We start from the raw sequence: 18328 nt of genomic DNA, 5'->3' as shown, positions 1-18328 counted from the left end.
ATCCTTTTGTAACAAGCAAAAATTGATCATCACTAACACATAGTTTGAACAAAAGCGGAATGCAAGGCATACCTGGCAAATACAATTGAAAGAGCAAAAGAACAAATAAGACTTTGTACTAGTCAGTGAAAGACACGGAAATTCAATAAGGAATGCAAAAGCATTGCCTGGAGAAGGTTGTTTGGCAGAGCATAACCCATTCGGAGTAACTCTAAAGTTCAAATTGAAAGAGGAAGAAAAGGAGAAGTCAAAAAATAAAATGGAACTCAGATGAGTTAAAACACGAAAGAAAAAACAAATTTACAGAAAGACGGATTAAAAACTGAATGGAAATGCAAAGTAATATGCACAAAATAAGTGGCGGATGAGATATGTGGTAATACAAAGACAGAGTGCAAACAAATGGATGAATGCTCATATTTTGGGGAAAAAAATGGAAGAAAGACGGGAAGCAAAAAAATCAAGGTAGACAAAGAGAGAACCAGCACCTAAATAAGGAGATACAACAAATGTGCAGAAAGAAGCGAAAGAATAACGTTTCAACAACCTCGGTAAAGAAATGGAAGAAATGGATAACACCCTAACCCAAGGTTTCATCAGAAGATACATTTAAAAAAAAAAAGCAAAAGCACCAGCAATTCACAATCAACAACAATAGAGGACAAACAAGGACAAGAGCTCACTGAGCGAAACCAAGTGCTTAAAAGGTGGGCTGAGTATATCAAGGTGCTACTGTATATGCAGATCACAGAACAGAAACACAGACAAATCAAGAAACAGAACAGGCAACCGGCATAGAAATAAATGAAATCACAGAAAAGCACGTGGTGCAGACGGCATCCCAACGGAACGACTTCAAAGTTGAGGAGAAGAAGGAATAAGAAAAACCAAAGACGTTATAGACAAGATGTACGGATCACGATGAATACCAGTTGATTTTCGGGAAAAAGCAATTTCATCCCTCTACAGAAAGTGAAAAACAATCAAGCGTGTGAGGAGCATTTGAAGCCATAGGTCAAAGAAACTGTTGCATGTAATCAACAGCAGAATAACCAACACCGTTGATAGCGGGATTTCAGAATACAAGCTGAGTTATAGAAAAGGCAAAGGAACAAGAGACGGCATCTTCTTACTAAGAACAGTTGAAGGAAGAGAGGATGATACAAACAAACAAAAAAGTTCACATGGTGTCCTCAACTTTTAAAAGGCCTTTGAGACACGTGAAATAAAAAAAAATTGAAAATCTATATCTGAACCGGAAAGCAGCTGCCGTCACAGAAAATGGAGAAACAGTAGAAGTAGACATTTTAACAGGTGTAAGACAAGGATGTATTTCACCCCCAACTCTCTTTAATTTGTACACGGATCGAAGACGCACGACAAGAGAAGAGAGGGATACAGAAAAAGGGGGAGAGCTTGACGAACATGGGGTGTGCTGACGACACACTTCTTCCGGCAGGAGATGAGCGGGAACCCCCAAGAAATGTGAAAAGTTGTAAATCCGGCTTGCCAGAGATATGGGATGGCACTGAACCGCAGGAAGACCAAGGGGACGATTTTTGCCACGCCCGCAGCCTCCTCGCGCCACTAGGCGCTGTTTGTCTGTTTGTCGTTCATCACGGACAGGTCGCCAGGCTTGCCTGGCAGGCCTTCCCTCCACTCATCGCCAGATCATCCACTTTTCCAACCTACTAACTAGGTTCTATTAATCGCTCGTGGCGCCTCCGTATTTCGGAGAATTAGTTTAAGTCATGATCCTAGCCTTGCCTTTCTCCCTTCCACTTCCGAGCCGTCCTGCCTCGTCGAGCCCGGCCCCCGGTCCACCCGTCCGGAACCTGGAACCCGCCTACCTCGTCCACGCCGTCCCTGTCCCGTCTCTCCTCGGCCCCGTCCGGTCGTCCCGCCTTCCAGGACCCGCCCGCCCGATCCAGCCCGACCGGGTCCCTCCCAATCCATCACGTCCAGGGGTCTCCCAATAAAACGCCGTTGTTGAACCCCGTCTGCCAGAAGTCTATGTGTCGCGCATTTGTCGTAACAGGTTATGGGAAAAGGTGACACTGAGAAGATCACAAATCAACTGGGTCATTCCGAATTAGAGCGTGCGCGCAAATACCAAAACTTAGGAAGTCGGATCGATGAAGACGGGAGATGTCTGGAGGAAATTACACGCAGAATTGGACGAGCAAATAACGGCTTTCCTGGAGAGCAAAGAACTTCTGAGAAGCAACATCACCCTCAGAGCAAAGAAAAAGGATCATTGAGACCTATAGCTTTTCTGTTCTTCCATACGGGTATGGGTCAGAGACGTGGACGGCGGCATAGGGAGCGAGAAGAAGGATAAATGCATTTGAGATATGGTGCCACAGGAGAATGCTCGAGATCAGCTGGAGAGGATTTATTTCAGGAGCGGGAAGACAACGCATAAGTTGGCTAGATGACACAAAGAGAGAGAGGCTGAAGAGAGGAGGAGGAGGGCCATGGAAGGACCACTGAAGCCAACCCTCGGATCAAAGACGCCACACATGATTGATGGATTACATTTCTTTACTACTATTTGGCCTCCTGTTTCGATGTAAGCTCCTTCCCTGCATTTCAGGGCTTGCTCTGTCGACGAGCGCGCGCTGGACGTAGGTCATTGCAACGCGGCTCTGTGGGCGAAGTAGGCCCGGATGGACATGAGGCATCGCCGGGTCAACCCCAAGCGCAACATCTGGGACAGCGCCATCGGGATTCTGACACCGAGTCCATCGGTGTAATATTTATAGATGCAGCATAATGGGATGGTATATACACGGCAGTCAGGGAAACACCAACTCCACTCCAATTCTGAGTTAGGTTCACGTTTAACACAATGAGTAATCCAGAACAACCAATAAAGTAGCATGAATATATTGTAGAATTTATAAATTAAAAGCGGTGGAAAATAATGCTGAACTGGCAGGCACATTATTTAACAGGCACCGGGAGGTGTTTTCCATCCTTGTTTTTTTTTTTCCACTCCCCGTATTTGTTTGTCGTTCACACCACCAGAATTTATTTTGGCCCGGTTTTTATTTGTGCACCGGTTTATATTTCAGAAAATACAGTACAAACCCCTGGGGTTGGAGCTGTAATTAATATTATTATTATTATTATTAAAAAAAAAAATAATAATAATAATAACAATAATAATAATATAGCTGCAGGCTGTAATAACAGGGTCACAGGTTGGTCGTGTTAGATTTGAATTCGTTTTCGGACATAAATCCATTGTAATGGTGCACTGGCTTTGGGATGGCGGAGTTTCTGTCATTTACAGGTTGTTGCACTGAGGGAGGTAAAGAAAGTGAAGCTATCTGCAGCCATCACTGGCCCTGTCCGGCTGGGGAGCAACACATATATTATTAGTATTATTATCAAAATGATTTGAACGTCTTTTTGAGAGGATAACAAAGAAAACTGTTTAAAAAAAAAAATAAACAAATCACATTCGATTCGTACTTGCGCCCCACCGGCCAGAACCGACACGTCGGTCCCGGACGTCATCGCTCACGTGACGGCGCCCGCCGTCGCGTCACGGCGCGGGGGCGCGTCCTTGCCGGCGGTGACGTCGGCGACAAATCCGGCGGCGAGGTGGCGTGACGGCACGTATATCTACGCCCGGCCGCCCCGCGCTCGCGTCCACTCGCGCCGAGCTCCACGTCGCCGAAGGGACGCCGCTCACGGTACTGTTTGCGTCCGAATTCCGATCGAGCGACACCGCCGGGCGGGGGGTGCGACGTGCGTTGGGTTTAACGGCTAAGTTAACGGTGCCGGTACGTAAGCTAACCTGCTCGTGAGTGACCACAGTGAGTTCAAGCTAGCTGACTGCAGGGCAGAAAACCATTGAGCAAGGCACTTTCCCTCTATATAGGGTAGCCCATTAAACTCCCCGGGTCAACAATTTCCATAATGATTGTGTTGTAACAAGTTAAATAATGTGAATGACTAGCTTGTTGTTGGTCGTGTTTGTTAAGTGGTAGTTATAACATTTGTTGCTATTATTATTAGAGCGTCCTTTTCCACAAGTGCAACTCAAAGGGCTTTACCATAATGGAAGGCAATCAAATAGCAACGTTAACAACAGCAATAATAATAATAATAACAACAAATAATTCTACAAATAACCTCTATTTGAACTGTGTCCATCTGTATTCATTACAAAGGCAGCGCGCCGCTTCCATCGCGCTCAGCCATGTACGATGCTGGCTGACCTCAGGTTCGGTCTTAAATTAGCCCCCAAATACGATGCGGGGGTGTGTGAGGAGGCAGCTCCCAGGCAACCTATCACCTTCCGTTACCGAGATTGATGGTTGGGTAACGTTTATCTGAACAGCGCCACTGTAATGCGGACCAGCCGCGGTCTGTTTGCTGTGTGTGTTCATTAACATAGAATGAATTACTGATTATCTTAAAACCTCTGGCTCGACGTCGCCTCTCCTGGCTGACTGGCCCACTACTCGGCATGGGGGTTATGTCAATTTGCACTTGTCAAATCTCCATTGTTTTCCTTGATCTAATATGAAAATATAGCACTTGTTAAAGCCATTTTTATTTTCTGCAGACAAAAAGGCAAATCTCAAACAGTTTGTTTGACTGCGCGGTTAAATATTCACAAGTGGGAATATTCCCTGCATTTTCTAATGGCATGTGGAGGGAAATCATGGTATCAAGTGTACACCCTCTCATAATGACATCTCTGCGGTTGATGAGATGTTGTGACCAACTATGATTATTTATATATATATATATATATATATGTATGTATGTATGTATGTATGTGTGTGTGTGTGTGTGTGTGTGTGTGTGTGTGTATATATGTGTGTGTGTGTGTGTATATATATATGTATATATATATATATATGTATATATATGTATATATGTATATGTGTATATATGTATATGTGTATATGTGTATATATATATATATATATATGTATGTATGTGTGTATATATATATATATATATATGTATGTATGTATGTGTGTATATATATATATATATGTATGTATGTGTATATATATATATATTCTTCAGCGATAATCCTCCACCAGTGAGATAGCTGGCCAAATCTAGCTTAAAAAACGCTTTGTTGTTGAATATGCAATTAATACAACAAAAATGCAACTGTGACTTCAAGATTGCAGTATCGTGTTCCTTTTAAATACAACTGTCCGAGAGAATAGTCTGGAACCCCACAGTGGACTCACCATTATGATGTTGCTGTAGCGCCAGGCCCTGCGATGGCCAGTCTCATGTGCTGTATTGTGCTGAACATGAAAGAGAGTCGTGACTCAGCAAACCAGCAAAGCCTGAGTATTGAGGGGAGGAAATCTCCCATATCAAAAGTTCCGCAGAGGCCTCACCTTTTGAAGTTGCAGGGAAGTTTGCATTCATTTTTTTTAATTTTTTAAAATGGAGCCTTTTGTTTTAAATGCAAGTACACAGTCATAGGTAAGAGATTAGAGTGTGTTAGACAAACAACTGTCAGCATTGACAAGAACATTTGGCGATAATGTCATGTTGCAAAACCACCAGGAATCAATGTTTTCCCTCTTTGCCTTCCCCCCCAGAAAGCCCTTAAAACTCAAACATTGAAGCCTTGTTTCTAGCCTTGTTTTTCTTTTTTTTGGGTAACGAGTGTACATTAGTACCAACCTTCAGGAAAACAACTGATACTTGGAAAGCAAGCTACTATGATAATTTCTATGTGATTTCAACAGGATAGTTTTGGCATTAAACAACCATTCATCTAACAAGTCATCAAACATGTATTATTTACAAAACCAGAGGCACTGCAATGAGCAGGACTATGGCCAAGTGCTTTAGGAAAAAGCAAGTTGGCATACTTTTACTTTATTTCTTTGTCCATGTATTTCTTACTGTTAGCAGCTGTTGGAAAGTTGAGTGATCTTGCCTTGGAATGAGGACTGTGTTAGTGTGCCTTGCTTGTTTGCTTTTTTTGCCCCCGCGGCACTGTTCTTGCATTTCTTGCCTGTCATTGCTAAAGCAACTTGACATAGATGTTATGGTTTGATAGCGTTTAAGTGAAGACACACTGCCATTTAGATCATTCATATTGCATGAATATACTGTATAGAGGTTATGTATTGGAACAGACAGATTTTATTAGTGTCCATATGTGTATGCTGTATGTATTAGTGTCACATATACTGTAAATATTCTGGTTCCATTATGCTGTAGCAGGTACTTTGTAATAACTTCTCTTAGCAGAACTCGTGTTTGGTCTTGAATTAGCTCACGACATGATGTGTGTGTAGGGGTTGTGTATCAGGAGGCAGCCCCCTGGCTCGCCTTCCATTACCAAATTTGATGGTTGAGTGACGTTTATCTGTTCAGTGCCACTGTCCTTGCTGTAGTGCAGATCAGGTGCTGTCTGTTTGCAGTGTGTAGTCATTAACATAGAATAAAATACTGATTATATAACAGCACCCTCCATTCGGTGTCCCTTGGTAAAGACCTGATAGGGTACAGTTATGTTTTATTAACACAAGGCTGCCTGTGATGTAAAGTAAAAAAAAAAAAAAAAAAAAGCTGGGAAATCTCATGATCTTTTTTTTGTGTCATCTCTTTTATTTTAATTTTTTTATTTTTTATTTCTATTCTAGCGACTTATAACCATGGAAGGGATGATTTGCAAGCTGAGTCGCAGTCTTAGCCGCGCCGCCCCTCTGCTCGGCCGCAGTATCCACTCAGTGCGTCCCACCTCCACGGCCGCCACCAAACACCGCACTGAGCACCCGCTCAGCTCGGAGGAGGTCTACGCCCGTGAAGAAAAGTACGGAGCGCACAACTACCACCCCCTCCCTGTGGCCCTAGAGAAAGGCGAAGGTGAGCTCACCCTCTCACTGAATGACTAGGAAGCGTAGTTTTGGGGGGAATTGTTGGATAACGACCTAATGGCTGTGAATACATTAAAGGGACCTATTATCCTTTTCAATAAGTTAATATAGGTCTCCGAGGTCCCCAAACATGTTTTAGAAGTTTTTTGCTGAAAGTTCCAATAGGATTATGCTTTCTAGCTATTTTAACATGCATCCGAACCCCTCCCGTTCCCGACCACTTCTCTCCTGAGGCCCCTAGTTCTATGAACCAATGAGAACTGATCACAAGTTCTCAAGTTTGGGTTCTGTGAGCCAATATGGTTTGAGCTTTCCTGGGTTCTGTTGTATTTCCTCTGTAAACTTTCAATGATTTCACCTTTTCAGTCCACAAAAAAATCTGTTTCTGAACAAATTTGAGGCAGGAAATAAGCAATCCAGCTGTTGAATCATCACTCATATTCGATTTACAAGGCATTTAAAAAGTTTGTTCCGACTTTGCGCGGTCCGCAATGCGGATCAACGTTACAGACAATACACAATTCTTTTTTTAAATACATTTCCCTCGTCTGCAGTCTTGTCCAGGACAGTTGGTATTAATTCCTCTCTTTTAAAGGATTTGTGCTGGTCTGTGCAGCCAACAGAGTAGTTCCCATGCTTAGCTCTTAGCCACTGGACCCGGTGACAAACAAGCACTGAAAAGTGAGTTTTCATAATAGTCCCCCTTTAATACTTGAATTACTGTGAGCGATCCGATTAAGTTCTTCACGAATCACTTCTCAGATCACTGTTACGCATTATTATAAGACAAGTTAGATAATTTCCCCCTATCAAAAAAAAGCCTTTATCACTTTTATATATTCAAAGAATTAGGCGGTAGCACACAGTAGTTCTTAATTTGTCATCAAACTTCTGAAACACAGAAATAAAATGACAAATCAGTTAAAACCCTGATCAATGTTCCTGTTGTTTCCAAGTTGCAATTTCTAACTACCGCTGCTTGCATTGTGATGAAAAATAGGATTATAACGGAAAAGCTTAAGAAAATGTCCCAATGAAAATATTTGTTTTCACATATTAATGTAGCTGCATGAAGACTGGTTTATAGTGCCCCATGGCAATTTGCCGCAAGGTCTTGCACCTCCTGATCATTGGAGCTCTGCACCCTGTGCTTCAGGTAATTCCAGATGGACGTGTTATAAGGGAAGGTTGTGCAGAAAAGTCTGCAGGTACAGGAATCTGTACGATCGATCCATGCATGACCAGAGAGTGTTGAATTGGTGGAAGGAGATAGCGCTGCCTCTGTCCAAAGATTTGGACTATTGTGATACCTGAGGACTTCTTTGTAATGTTTACACCAACAGTTTGCACAAAATCGCTATTTTATTCGGATTCATTACAGTTATCTCATACTTATATCTTGTTGAATTTAGAAATGTCTGTTATCCAATATAGTAGTTACTCACACACACACACACACACACACACACACACACATACACACACACACATATAGAACATAATGTGACAAATACGGTCTCCCTGTTACAGAAATGCAGGATGTATTATTCACAAGTAGAGCATTTGCACAAAAACATCCAGTTTTTGCCAAATGAACCCCCCCCCCCCCCCCCCCCCCCGAATTCCAGGCATCTATGTGTGGGACGTGGACGGCAACCGATACTATGACTTCCTGAGCGCCTACAGTGCCGTGAACCAGGGCCACTGCCACCCCAAGATCATTGCTGCGCTCAACGCTCAGGCCTCCAAGCTCACCCTGACCTCCAGAGCGTTCTACAACGACGTGCTGGGCACCTACGAGGAGTACATCACCTCCATGTTCGGCTACAACAAAGTGCTACCCATGAACACGGGTAAAGAAAAGATTTTATTTGTGATAATTGGTGTCGCAATGACTACTTTGGACATATCTTTGGCCAGTGACTGGATAATATAATTTTTGCTTTTTACCTTCCTTAAAAACAAAAAAAAAGGTGTGGAGGCTTGTGAGACAGCCTGCAAGCTTGCCCGCAAGTGGGCTTATAATGTGAAGGGAGTCCCCAAGAACCAGGCCAAAATAATTTTTGCAGGTAAGGTATTTATTTATTTTTTTTCCAAATTTAAATCATATTTTAGGTCAAGTTTTATTATTGCATATTGTACTATGCAGTTCTAATTTTGTGTTCCCTCTGCCTTTGATTAGATGGAAACTTCTGGGGTCGCACCATGGCCGCCATCTCCAGCTCCACCGACCCGAGCAGCTACGAAGGCTTTGGCCCCTTCATGCCAGGGTTCCAGAACGTCCCGTACAACGATATCCCTTCCCTTGAGGTACAGGCTAAACCCGTTTCTTTTTAAAAGGGGAGCCTCCCCTACACTATTTTTTGTTGTAGGAATAATGGTTCTACACTGTGACATAGTTTTTGGAATGTGGTGTAGTGATAGGAAGCTTGTATGAAGAGGGTTTTGTTTTGTTTCTTTTCTTTGATCTAAAGTCATTGATTGGGTTTGCAAAAGTTATTGTAGACACAACACATCACCTATATCGTTTCTTTACTCTAATACACACATTCTGGCTCATTATATACATTTCAGAGCCCCTTTCCCATTAAGGACAATGAAAATGAACAAAGCTGCAGGGCGCGATGGTTTACCACACCGTGTCTTCAGGATGTATTCAGCTATATATTTTTTTAACATACCTTAAATAACAATTGAAGTTATTCACTGTACCCCTCTGCTTTGAAAAAATATATAGATTAACAGCTTACCCAATCCCACCCAAAAGACGTTTTATCAACTCCATTGAAAAGTTTCATACAAGAATAACAGGTTGGTGCAAAATGGCAGCGCTGCACACAGCTTTGGTGCGCAGAGACGCAAATGACTTGTGTGCGAATGAGCTCTTCATTTGCCAAAAAATAAATGGAGTGGCCGTGCCTAAGGAATTAGCCTGTTTGTCTCCTGAAGCTACTTGACTTTCGAGAAGTTGTTCCAATCCGAAACAGTACGTCAACACACACAAAGCTTCCTGCTGTTAAATATGCAGCTGACACCGCAGTTATTTGACCCATGGGGAGTCTCACCGTGCTGAAGCCGTGTTGTATCCTGCACCGGAAGGTGAGCAAAACAAAAGGATTGAAACATGACACACGCAACCCGCCTTCACACAGGAGGTACCAAAGCATTTGGACACCTACGACCCGATTACACGGCACTGCAAGCCGTGCGCATGGCAAGTGCAACCTGTCGTGTATCGCGCACACACCCACAACACCCACACTTCTTTAATCATTGATCCCTGTTACGTTGCCTCTTGCCATATGTCTTACCTTTTAATTGTGCTTTTGACTGTTTGTACTTTTTGTGCTGTGCTTGTCCATGTTGTGTTTAGCATCCTTTTGTCAAACTTACTACACTTCTTGTTTATAGTCTTGAATTGTTATGCACTGTATGCTGCACTGTCAATAATACAGTATTGACTAATACTAATGTAGTATATTTACTGGTTGTGTCTAGCAATCAACTTACTTCAACTTCATCACTTCTTCTTGCCTTGTTTTTAACCTGTCTCAATAGCCCTATCTTGTTTGTTTCATATTATGTCTTAAGACCGGCTGAGCCGACCTATCTGACTATGTAAACATAGAGGTCTCATCGTTATTTTAAGTCCAGGCTATCGAGTGACGGGGTTACCTCAGATCCATACAGCACCGGGGTTGAGTAACCGCTTCTTTCTCCACAGAAAGCGCTCCAGGACCAAAACGTGGCAGCCTTCATGGTGGAGCCCATCCAGGGGGAGGCCGGGGTGGTGGTGCCCGATCAGGGTTACTTGACCAAAGTCAGGGAGCTTTGTACCAAACACAATGTGAGTCCCAGAAAAACAAATACAAACACTATCTCTACGTTAATCAATTCTCCCCACATGATAGTCGACAGGGTTGCGGGGTCGTCGGGTTACTAAGCGGAGGAACGTACGATTTCACTGTGTCCATTGGTTCTTGGACACCAGCGCTTGCCGTTCTCACCACATGACTTTTCCGTTGTCCACGAGACAATCGTTGCCGTAAAAGCTCCTCCCTGATCCCTGTTGTCTAGGTACTCTGGATCGCAGACGAGGTCCAGACGGGCCTTGCGCGTACAGGCAGGCGTCTGGCCGTGGACCACGAGGAAGTACGTCCGGACCTGGTGATTCTGGGCAAAGCTCTGTCTGGAGGCGTCTACCCGGTGAGCCGTCTTTTAAACCGCTGTGCCATGTTGCTTTACGCGCTGTAAGATGTTGCACTATAGACGAAGCCAAAGCCAAGGGTGCATTTACTTCCGAGATAAGTGGAAAAACAACATTCATAGGAGCTTTGTTTTCTTTCAATCAGATTAGATTATATTGTGCCTTTTAGCTCTGGGGTTCCCAAACTGGGGTTTGCCCCCTATTGGTACATGGAAGAATTGCAGGGGGTCTACTGCAGAATTATTTCTGTATTTGTGTTTAATTTAAGTTATTTTACATTTTTAAATGTAGCCTTTCAAATTAATCCACTTGACCTCACTAATGATGGTGGGGTATTTTTTCGTTGTGTCAGCAAGGTTTATGTTAAATGAAAGCGTTATTACAGGCAGAAGTATGTACCTTCTTTTGGGGGGGCTCCTCATTCAGAGCTTAGTCTGCCAAGGAGTCCTTGAAAAGGTTTGGGAACCCCACATTCAACAGACGCTTTTATCCAAGGCACTCTTTGGCACCCTTCACCCGAAAAAGGAAAATGGGCAGCCAGCGGAGTGTATCCTGAAGAGGCGGTTGATCACTTTACCCTCCCAACGGTAACGGGACGCCCATTCCCCCGTTTGGCAACTTTGATCCTAAATTTGCGTCGGCGCTCCTCCCCAGGTGTCTGCCGTTCTGTGCGACGACGAAGTGATGCTGACCATCAAGCCCGGAGAGCACGGCTCCACCTACGGAGGCAACCCGCTGGCCTGCCGCGTGGCCATTGCCGCCCTGGAGGTAGGTGTCCAAGCGTCTCTATGGGGGGGGGGGGGGTACAGAAGTGCAGAATTAGTTATTTACAGAAAAAAACATCAGTTTTTACTAAATTAAGTCCCACAGCAACAGAAAGCAGCGGTGAGACGTGTGTGACATGGCATGGGAAAGTGGGAATTCACAGGGTTTTTTTTTTTTTTTTGTTTTGTTTTTTGTTTTGGAACGGGACAGTCCCGTAACTCAGTTGTTTCATACATGGAGGAAACAAACAAAAATAAATAGAAAAAAATAAAAACGCAGGCATGGCGGTCGGGAACTGGGGCACGGTGCACTGCTGTCTGGAGGGGAGGGGAATCCAGTTCTGTGAGTTACCGTATTTTCACGACCATAAGGCGCACCGTACTAAAAGGCGCAGTCTCAGTTACGTGTGCCATTACTGTATTTAACACACACATAATGCGCACCGGATTATAGGGCGCGGGTTTTATATACCGGTACATATCCTCTACTACGTTTAGTTACCTCTACTGCGTATTTAAAAATAGAGCGGGAGCAAAACTGAGTATGTTTGTGCTTTATTCATGTATTTATTACAAAGTATTAATCAAACCCATCGAAGTCATCATCCTCTGTTTCTGAATTAAACCGCTGCGCTTAATCAGACATGCCAGTTTCCCCTTCTTCGCTGTCAGAGTCACTTTCCGTGCCGTGCGGCTCCTCGGAAATGATGCCGGCTTTTGCGAAAGCTCGAACAACAGTGCCAGCATACACGTTAGCCCAAGCATCTACAATCCATCCGCAAACTGTGGCGTAACTTGCCCGGCGCTGCCTTCCACTTTTGGTGAAACTGTGGTCTCCGTCGGTCATCCATCGCTCCCACGCCGCTCGCAGCCTTACTTTGAACGGCCGGTTCACACCGATGTCGAGCGGTTGAAGTTCCTTTGTCAGACCTCCCGGAATAACAGCAAGCACAGCGTTCATTTGTTTCACCTTGTTTTTCACATTGGCTGTGAGATGGGCACGCATGGAGTCACAGATTAACAGCGATGGTGATGCGTGGAAAAAACCACCTGGTCTGCTTACATGACCGTCGAAACGCTCGCCCCACTCGTTCTTTGCTCGATGATCCACCGCTCGAGTCTTTCCTCCAACTCGGGCCACCTCGCCTTATGTCCGCGGAAACTCAGCTGCGTCTTCGTCACCTGTCGGAGTTCGTTTTCCATCTTCCTCCACTTGCGAACCATCGATTCATTAATCTTGAATTCTCTCGCGACTGCTCGATTTCCATGTTCCTCTGCGTAGCTGATAGCCTTCAGTTTAAACTGTGCTTCATAGGCGTGTCTCTTTGCCATTTTAAGGGTTGTTAAGACAACAATGTTCTGTATAAAGCACATACCTGTTCTTTTATACACAATCCACGCCCACACTTCCCCCTTTAACGTTCTCATGGTGGTCTCAACAACGTCCGCAGTAACAACACACATAGGGCGCACCGCACTATAGGGCGCGCCGCACATTTTGAGGAAAAAAAAATACGTTTATATGCGCCTTATAGTCGCGAAAATATGGTAGGTTTACATGTTTCATTTTCCATCCCTCCACTCCAGATTTTTCCTGGCCGATTTAATAATAAAAAAATCATAATTCTGCCCAAGCCTAGAGGGAATGAATACATGTCGTCTGTATACTTCAGGTGATGGAGGAGGAGAGGCTGGCGGAGAACGCAGAGAGGATGGGGAAGCTGCTGCGGTCGGAGCTGCGGAAGCTTCCCAAAGACATTGTCACCGTGGTGCGAGGGAAGGGCCTGCTGAACGCCATCGTCATCAAGGAGACCAAAGGTACCAGCCTCGCCTCGCTTCACCATTAACGGCCAGACAAATAATTGCGATTAACAATGGAATTGATTGTATTTTTTGGTTTTGTATTTTTTGGGGGGGCGGGGGGGGGTCCTTTCTGTGCCCCCATCCATAGTATAAGTTTGAAGTGATGTAACCATACACTCCCATCTTATGAAGAAGAGTCATTTATTGGTTTCGTTGAATAATAGTTTAGCGCCGACTTGTTTGCACACAACACAAATGCAGTGTAAACATGCGCTCGCTAATGTGGCTCGATAATGTGGCGTTCCAATTTATTCCATTACGTGAGCTGTCGTTTTGATTTACCTAGCGGAGAAGTGAAAAACAAACAAGAACGGCACTGCTGCGAATCATTTAACCCGCGAGGTCGTTGCACCCCCCCCAGACTACGACGCCTGGAGGGTTTGCCTGCGTCTCCGTGACAACGGCCTTCTGGCCAAGCCCACCCACGGCGATATCATCCGTCTGGCCCCGCCCCTCATCATCAGAGAGCAGGCCGTGCTGGAGTGCGTCGACATCATCCACAAGAGCATCACGTCCTTCTAAGGGAAGCTTCCAGAAAGTCACTTTCTTAACATTTACCAACAGATATCATGTCAGTTTCTTCCCACTTAATTTTTTGACCCCTCTTGTGTTTTCGGAAGCCACCCTGATGCTGTTCGGTATGGTTGTTTTTATTTTTATTGTGTTTTTATTATTTTTATTTTATTTTTTTATGGTACAAGTGGCATCATGTTAAGAAGGTATTTTCTCTTTTAAATGCTGAAATGAAAAGGGTTGTGAATAACAGCGACAGGAGGTTGATGGAAACCCCTGCAATTCGTTTTTATTAATATATGCTAAAAGAATATTTAAAAGATAGATTTGTATATGGCATTGGTCTGTGTTGTTGGGGGGGAAATGCATAAAATGAGATTTGGACATGGGTTTTTTGTTTTTTTTTGTTTTGTTTTAATTCAGCACTTAATTGTGATAAGGGAAAAGTTGTTCCAGCAGCGGAATGGTACAATCTTATGTTACAAAAGCTTTATCTTCACGCCCATGTGGTGTAATTTGAATTCACCTGAACCTTGTAACTAAGAAACAGGACTTCAAACCTAAAACTTGAATGTGTCAGTGACAAAGGAACGTTTTCACTGCTGAAGCCTAAATATGAAGGGTTTTACATTTCCATGAAGCCTTTGCCTCAGACGATCTGGGACGGCCAGTTACATTTGAAATGGTCTGTGTGTTTGTTTAAGCTGAGCAGGTTTTCTACTCATTACTGGCAACCATTAAAAATAAGTTGGGTGTGGAAATGTTACACAAATTCTTGAAAATCCAACCAAAGGAATGCTTCTCAGCTCACTAAAGGTCACATTTTTTTGTCTGGAATGTAGTGTGCAGTCGAGGTTTAAACATCTGTTTGCTTGTATACTCTATAATTCTGGATATATTTTGTATTGGGAGTAGTAGTAGTACCTAACTTCAGCCATAACTCATTGGAAGTGATTCATTGGTGATATATTTTAATTCTTTCATCGCTGTTCAATTCATAAACTTTGGACTTTGACTTCTTGTCTTGCTTTTTTCATAGACTCCCCCCCCCCCTTTTTCACACAATTTAAATTATGAACTTTGTAGTAACACAAATCAAGCACGAGATGGCGCTAGGCACTTAAACCACAGCTCTCCACGTGGTAACGTGTGTTCAGGTGGGGCTCGGTATCTGATGTGAGATTTTTAACACAGGATAAACCGATTGGCTCTCCAGGCAATATTGCGTCTTGACTTTTGGAGAGGATGTATTACTCAGTGGAAAATGTATGCAGTGTAGTTTGAAAATGAATTTGACTACGTGGGGGATTTATAGTCACCAAGGAGGAGAACACTTATTCTGACTGCGTTGGGCAGGTAGACAGCCGTTGTTTCCCCACATAGGGGCGTGTGGTCGGAAAAAAAACACGGCAAATCGCCCCTTAAATTCCTCACTATTTGGGCTTTTCAAGACATTCGATTGGAGAGAGGAACCTGTCAGCACAATAATGTCAAAATCCCACCCACCCATCCCGCCTGTCCAGTCAGACACTCATGGCGGTGCTTCCCCCTCCACACACACACACACACACACACACACACACACCTTTCTCAAGAGGTCATCCGTCTCTCAGCCTGCCTCATCACCGGCCTCTGGAAGCGGCACCGGCAAACTAACGAGCGCCATAGAGGGGAGAATGCGCGCGCGCACACACACACACACACAGTGAGCCGGGAAGTACGGGTTTGGACCTTGCGAGGAGAGCAGAGATTTGACACGTTTGACATTTTGTCAGTCTCTGGAATAGAGTACCTGCTGTTTCGGGGGTGGATGGGCCGGGGACGGGGGGCGGGGCAGGGATTGGGTTGTTGTTGCTTGTAAGTCCCCGGCTCGCTGACGGACTCAATCGAAGGCTTTCTTCCTCCAGAGTGTTGACCTCCTGGCAGCGGACTCCGCCGCTGACCCCGACGGGCCGGTGCGGACCGTAGCCTCCTCAGACTTGGGCCCCGCGGCTTTATCTGCTTATGTAACGCCAACGAAAACATTAGCCGGAGCTGTGGACCTTCTTAAACACCGTGACTACTGGACAGAGATAGTGTGAATGATTTCTACAGGTCAGTGGCCCCTGGGTCTGGTATGTGCCGGAGTTAACTGACCCGAGGGACCGGACCTTTTTGGCGTCAGACTTCTGGTGTGTTGAGCGGCGACTCGCTCATCTGGGGCGGAGATGCATCAGAGCCTTTAACCCAGGGGTCTCAAACTACAGCCCCGGGGGCCACATCTGGCCCGTGAGACAATTCAATTTAATAGTGATAACATATTGATAAATCTGGCAGAAACACCTTTTTAAAATCACAATGCGTAATTAATCTACACAAATGGACTTTATGTGGCCCCCAGGTCATTTGATTTTGAGACCCCTGCTTTAAGCAGATCGAGCGCAGTGTGTTTTTCCACACCCAGGGCTTGGACCTGGACCTGAACCATTTTTGGGATAATTTTTTTTTAACAGTCAAAATTACAGAGTTGTGCTTTTTATGCCATTGTAACCCTAATAGGCTGTGATCTTTTTGTTTGCCTCATTTGAAGTAACTTTTTTAGCTCTGCGGTTCTGTTTATAGTAGTTATTTTGATTGGAGATGATTTTATTTATTTTATTTTATTTTCCGACATTTACATGAAACAAAAAATCACCGCGTCCGAGAATCCCACAAGCCTGGAGCAAGGCAACGTAAGCCGGAACTTTTAAATGAGGCCTTGTAGATCTAAATGAGATCTACAGGGGCTCATTTAAAATTTCCGTGACAGTCTGGTGTTTGGGTTCCCAAGTAGGCCAAGGACATTTCCACTTTTTTACAGATTATAAAAGTGCAGATGGTACTGGAAGCTTCCAAATGATGTGTCAAACATTGAAAACCCAAAAATATTTGAAGAAGATATGCATGTTTGAATGTTGGTCCACCTTAACTCCTCTAGCAGAGGAAATGCCCCTGAAAGATCCTGAAGATTTTCACACTTCAGAGGCAGGTAATGGGCGGGAACAATACCTGGTTAACTCCGCCCCCAACCACACCCCTACTGGATACCTGTCATCGTCAGTGGGTTAAAGTGTAGAGTAGAAAAAATAACATGAAAATATATGATACTCTCCCTAAGTATGTTATCTTTTTATTTTTCGCCAATATTTATTTTAACCATTAATCTATTAAATGATTAGAAAATGCATAATTCAACTTGATGCTTTAATTAAATGTTTTTTTTTCATTCTAAATTCATGCTCACTATAGTAACATGACCCCTCTATTATTCTATTACTAAGCATTCAAGTTTTCTGCCTTTATTGTTTTATAACAATGATAGTTTTTAGGAAGGTGGCACTTTTCAGATCCTTCACTTTTCGAACCAGGTAACAAGAATTCCCACAACGCAAATGGCGGGGTCCTCCCGGCCATTTGCATTCTGGGAACTCTTGTTTTCTGCTCCGCCGCCTCCCGCCGCCGGTTCCGCAGTATGACTGAGCGTGCGCCACGCTCTTCAACGTAATCCATAACGACACAGAGATGATGTTTTCACCGAGAAGTGACATTTCTGGTGTTTACCTGTTGTTTCTTTAAAATATTGTTTACGGAAGCGACGGCAGCTCTTTGTGTCATCTGAGGCGGTGCCAGCGCAACAGTTTTCTAATCACACGAAGCAGACGCGGCGGCGTCGCTCACGAGTCGATACAGTTTATAACGTTATGTTATCAAATGTTTCACATTCTGACTTGACATCACACGGAACATGGCGGGATGATCTTGATCTGCATGCACCGTGCTGTTGTTCCGAGTTCAACGACAGAGGAGTAAGTGAGCAAGTTGAGAATTTGGGGGGACAAAAAAAACAAAACGAGTAACTTGTGAAACTTTCATCCAGCAGCGATGAACAGAAACAAGCGTGTCTCTGTTGACAACCACGCTGTGCTGCGTTTTGTTTGTGGGAGGGGAACAGCCAGGGAAACCAAAGATGCAAATAGATGACCACGCCCACACGACACGCCCCGGACCGAGACACAGACCATAAGTATTTAGTGATCCTAAAACTGTTTGTTGTGTTGAGTGGGTTGTTCAACATTTAAACT

General features: G+C 44.1%; 1 protein-coding gene across 2 annotated transcripts; it reads left to right on the top strand.

Annotated features, from left to right (window-relative positions):
* Window positions 1-3601: 3601 nt before the first annotated feature.
* On the top strand, window positions 3602-15243 carry oat (ornithine aminotransferase). 2 transcript variants are annotated; one of them, XM_080021159.1, is made up of 10 exons: window positions 3602-3704; window positions 6648-6870; window positions 8510-8734; window positions 8855-8950; window positions 9064-9191; window positions 10606-10728; window positions 10959-11087; window positions 11743-11856; window positions 13526-13670; window positions 14077-15243. In XM_080021159.1, the coding sequence occupies exons 2-10, from the start codon at window positions 6660-6662 to the stop codon at window positions 14235-14237; spliced, it is 1332 nt and encodes a 443-aa protein (XP_079877285.1). In that variant the 5' UTR covers window positions 3602-3704; window positions 6648-6659; the 3' UTR covers window positions 14238-15243. The 2 variants fall into 2 exon arrangements, with proteins under 2 accessions (XP_079877285.1, XP_079877286.1); XM_080021160.1 differs by having other exon boundaries at window positions 3681-3794.
* The last annotated feature ends 3085 nt before the right edge of the window (window positions 15244-18328 follow it).

This window comes from Zeus faber (genome assembly GCF_960531495.2).
Source record: "Zeus faber genome assembly, chromosome: 20".
NCBI classification, from domain to species: Eukaryota; Metazoa; Chordata; class Actinopteri; order Zeiformes; family Zeidae; genus Zeus; species Zeus faber.
This window is presented reverse-complemented; position numbering and strand designations above follow the sequence as displayed.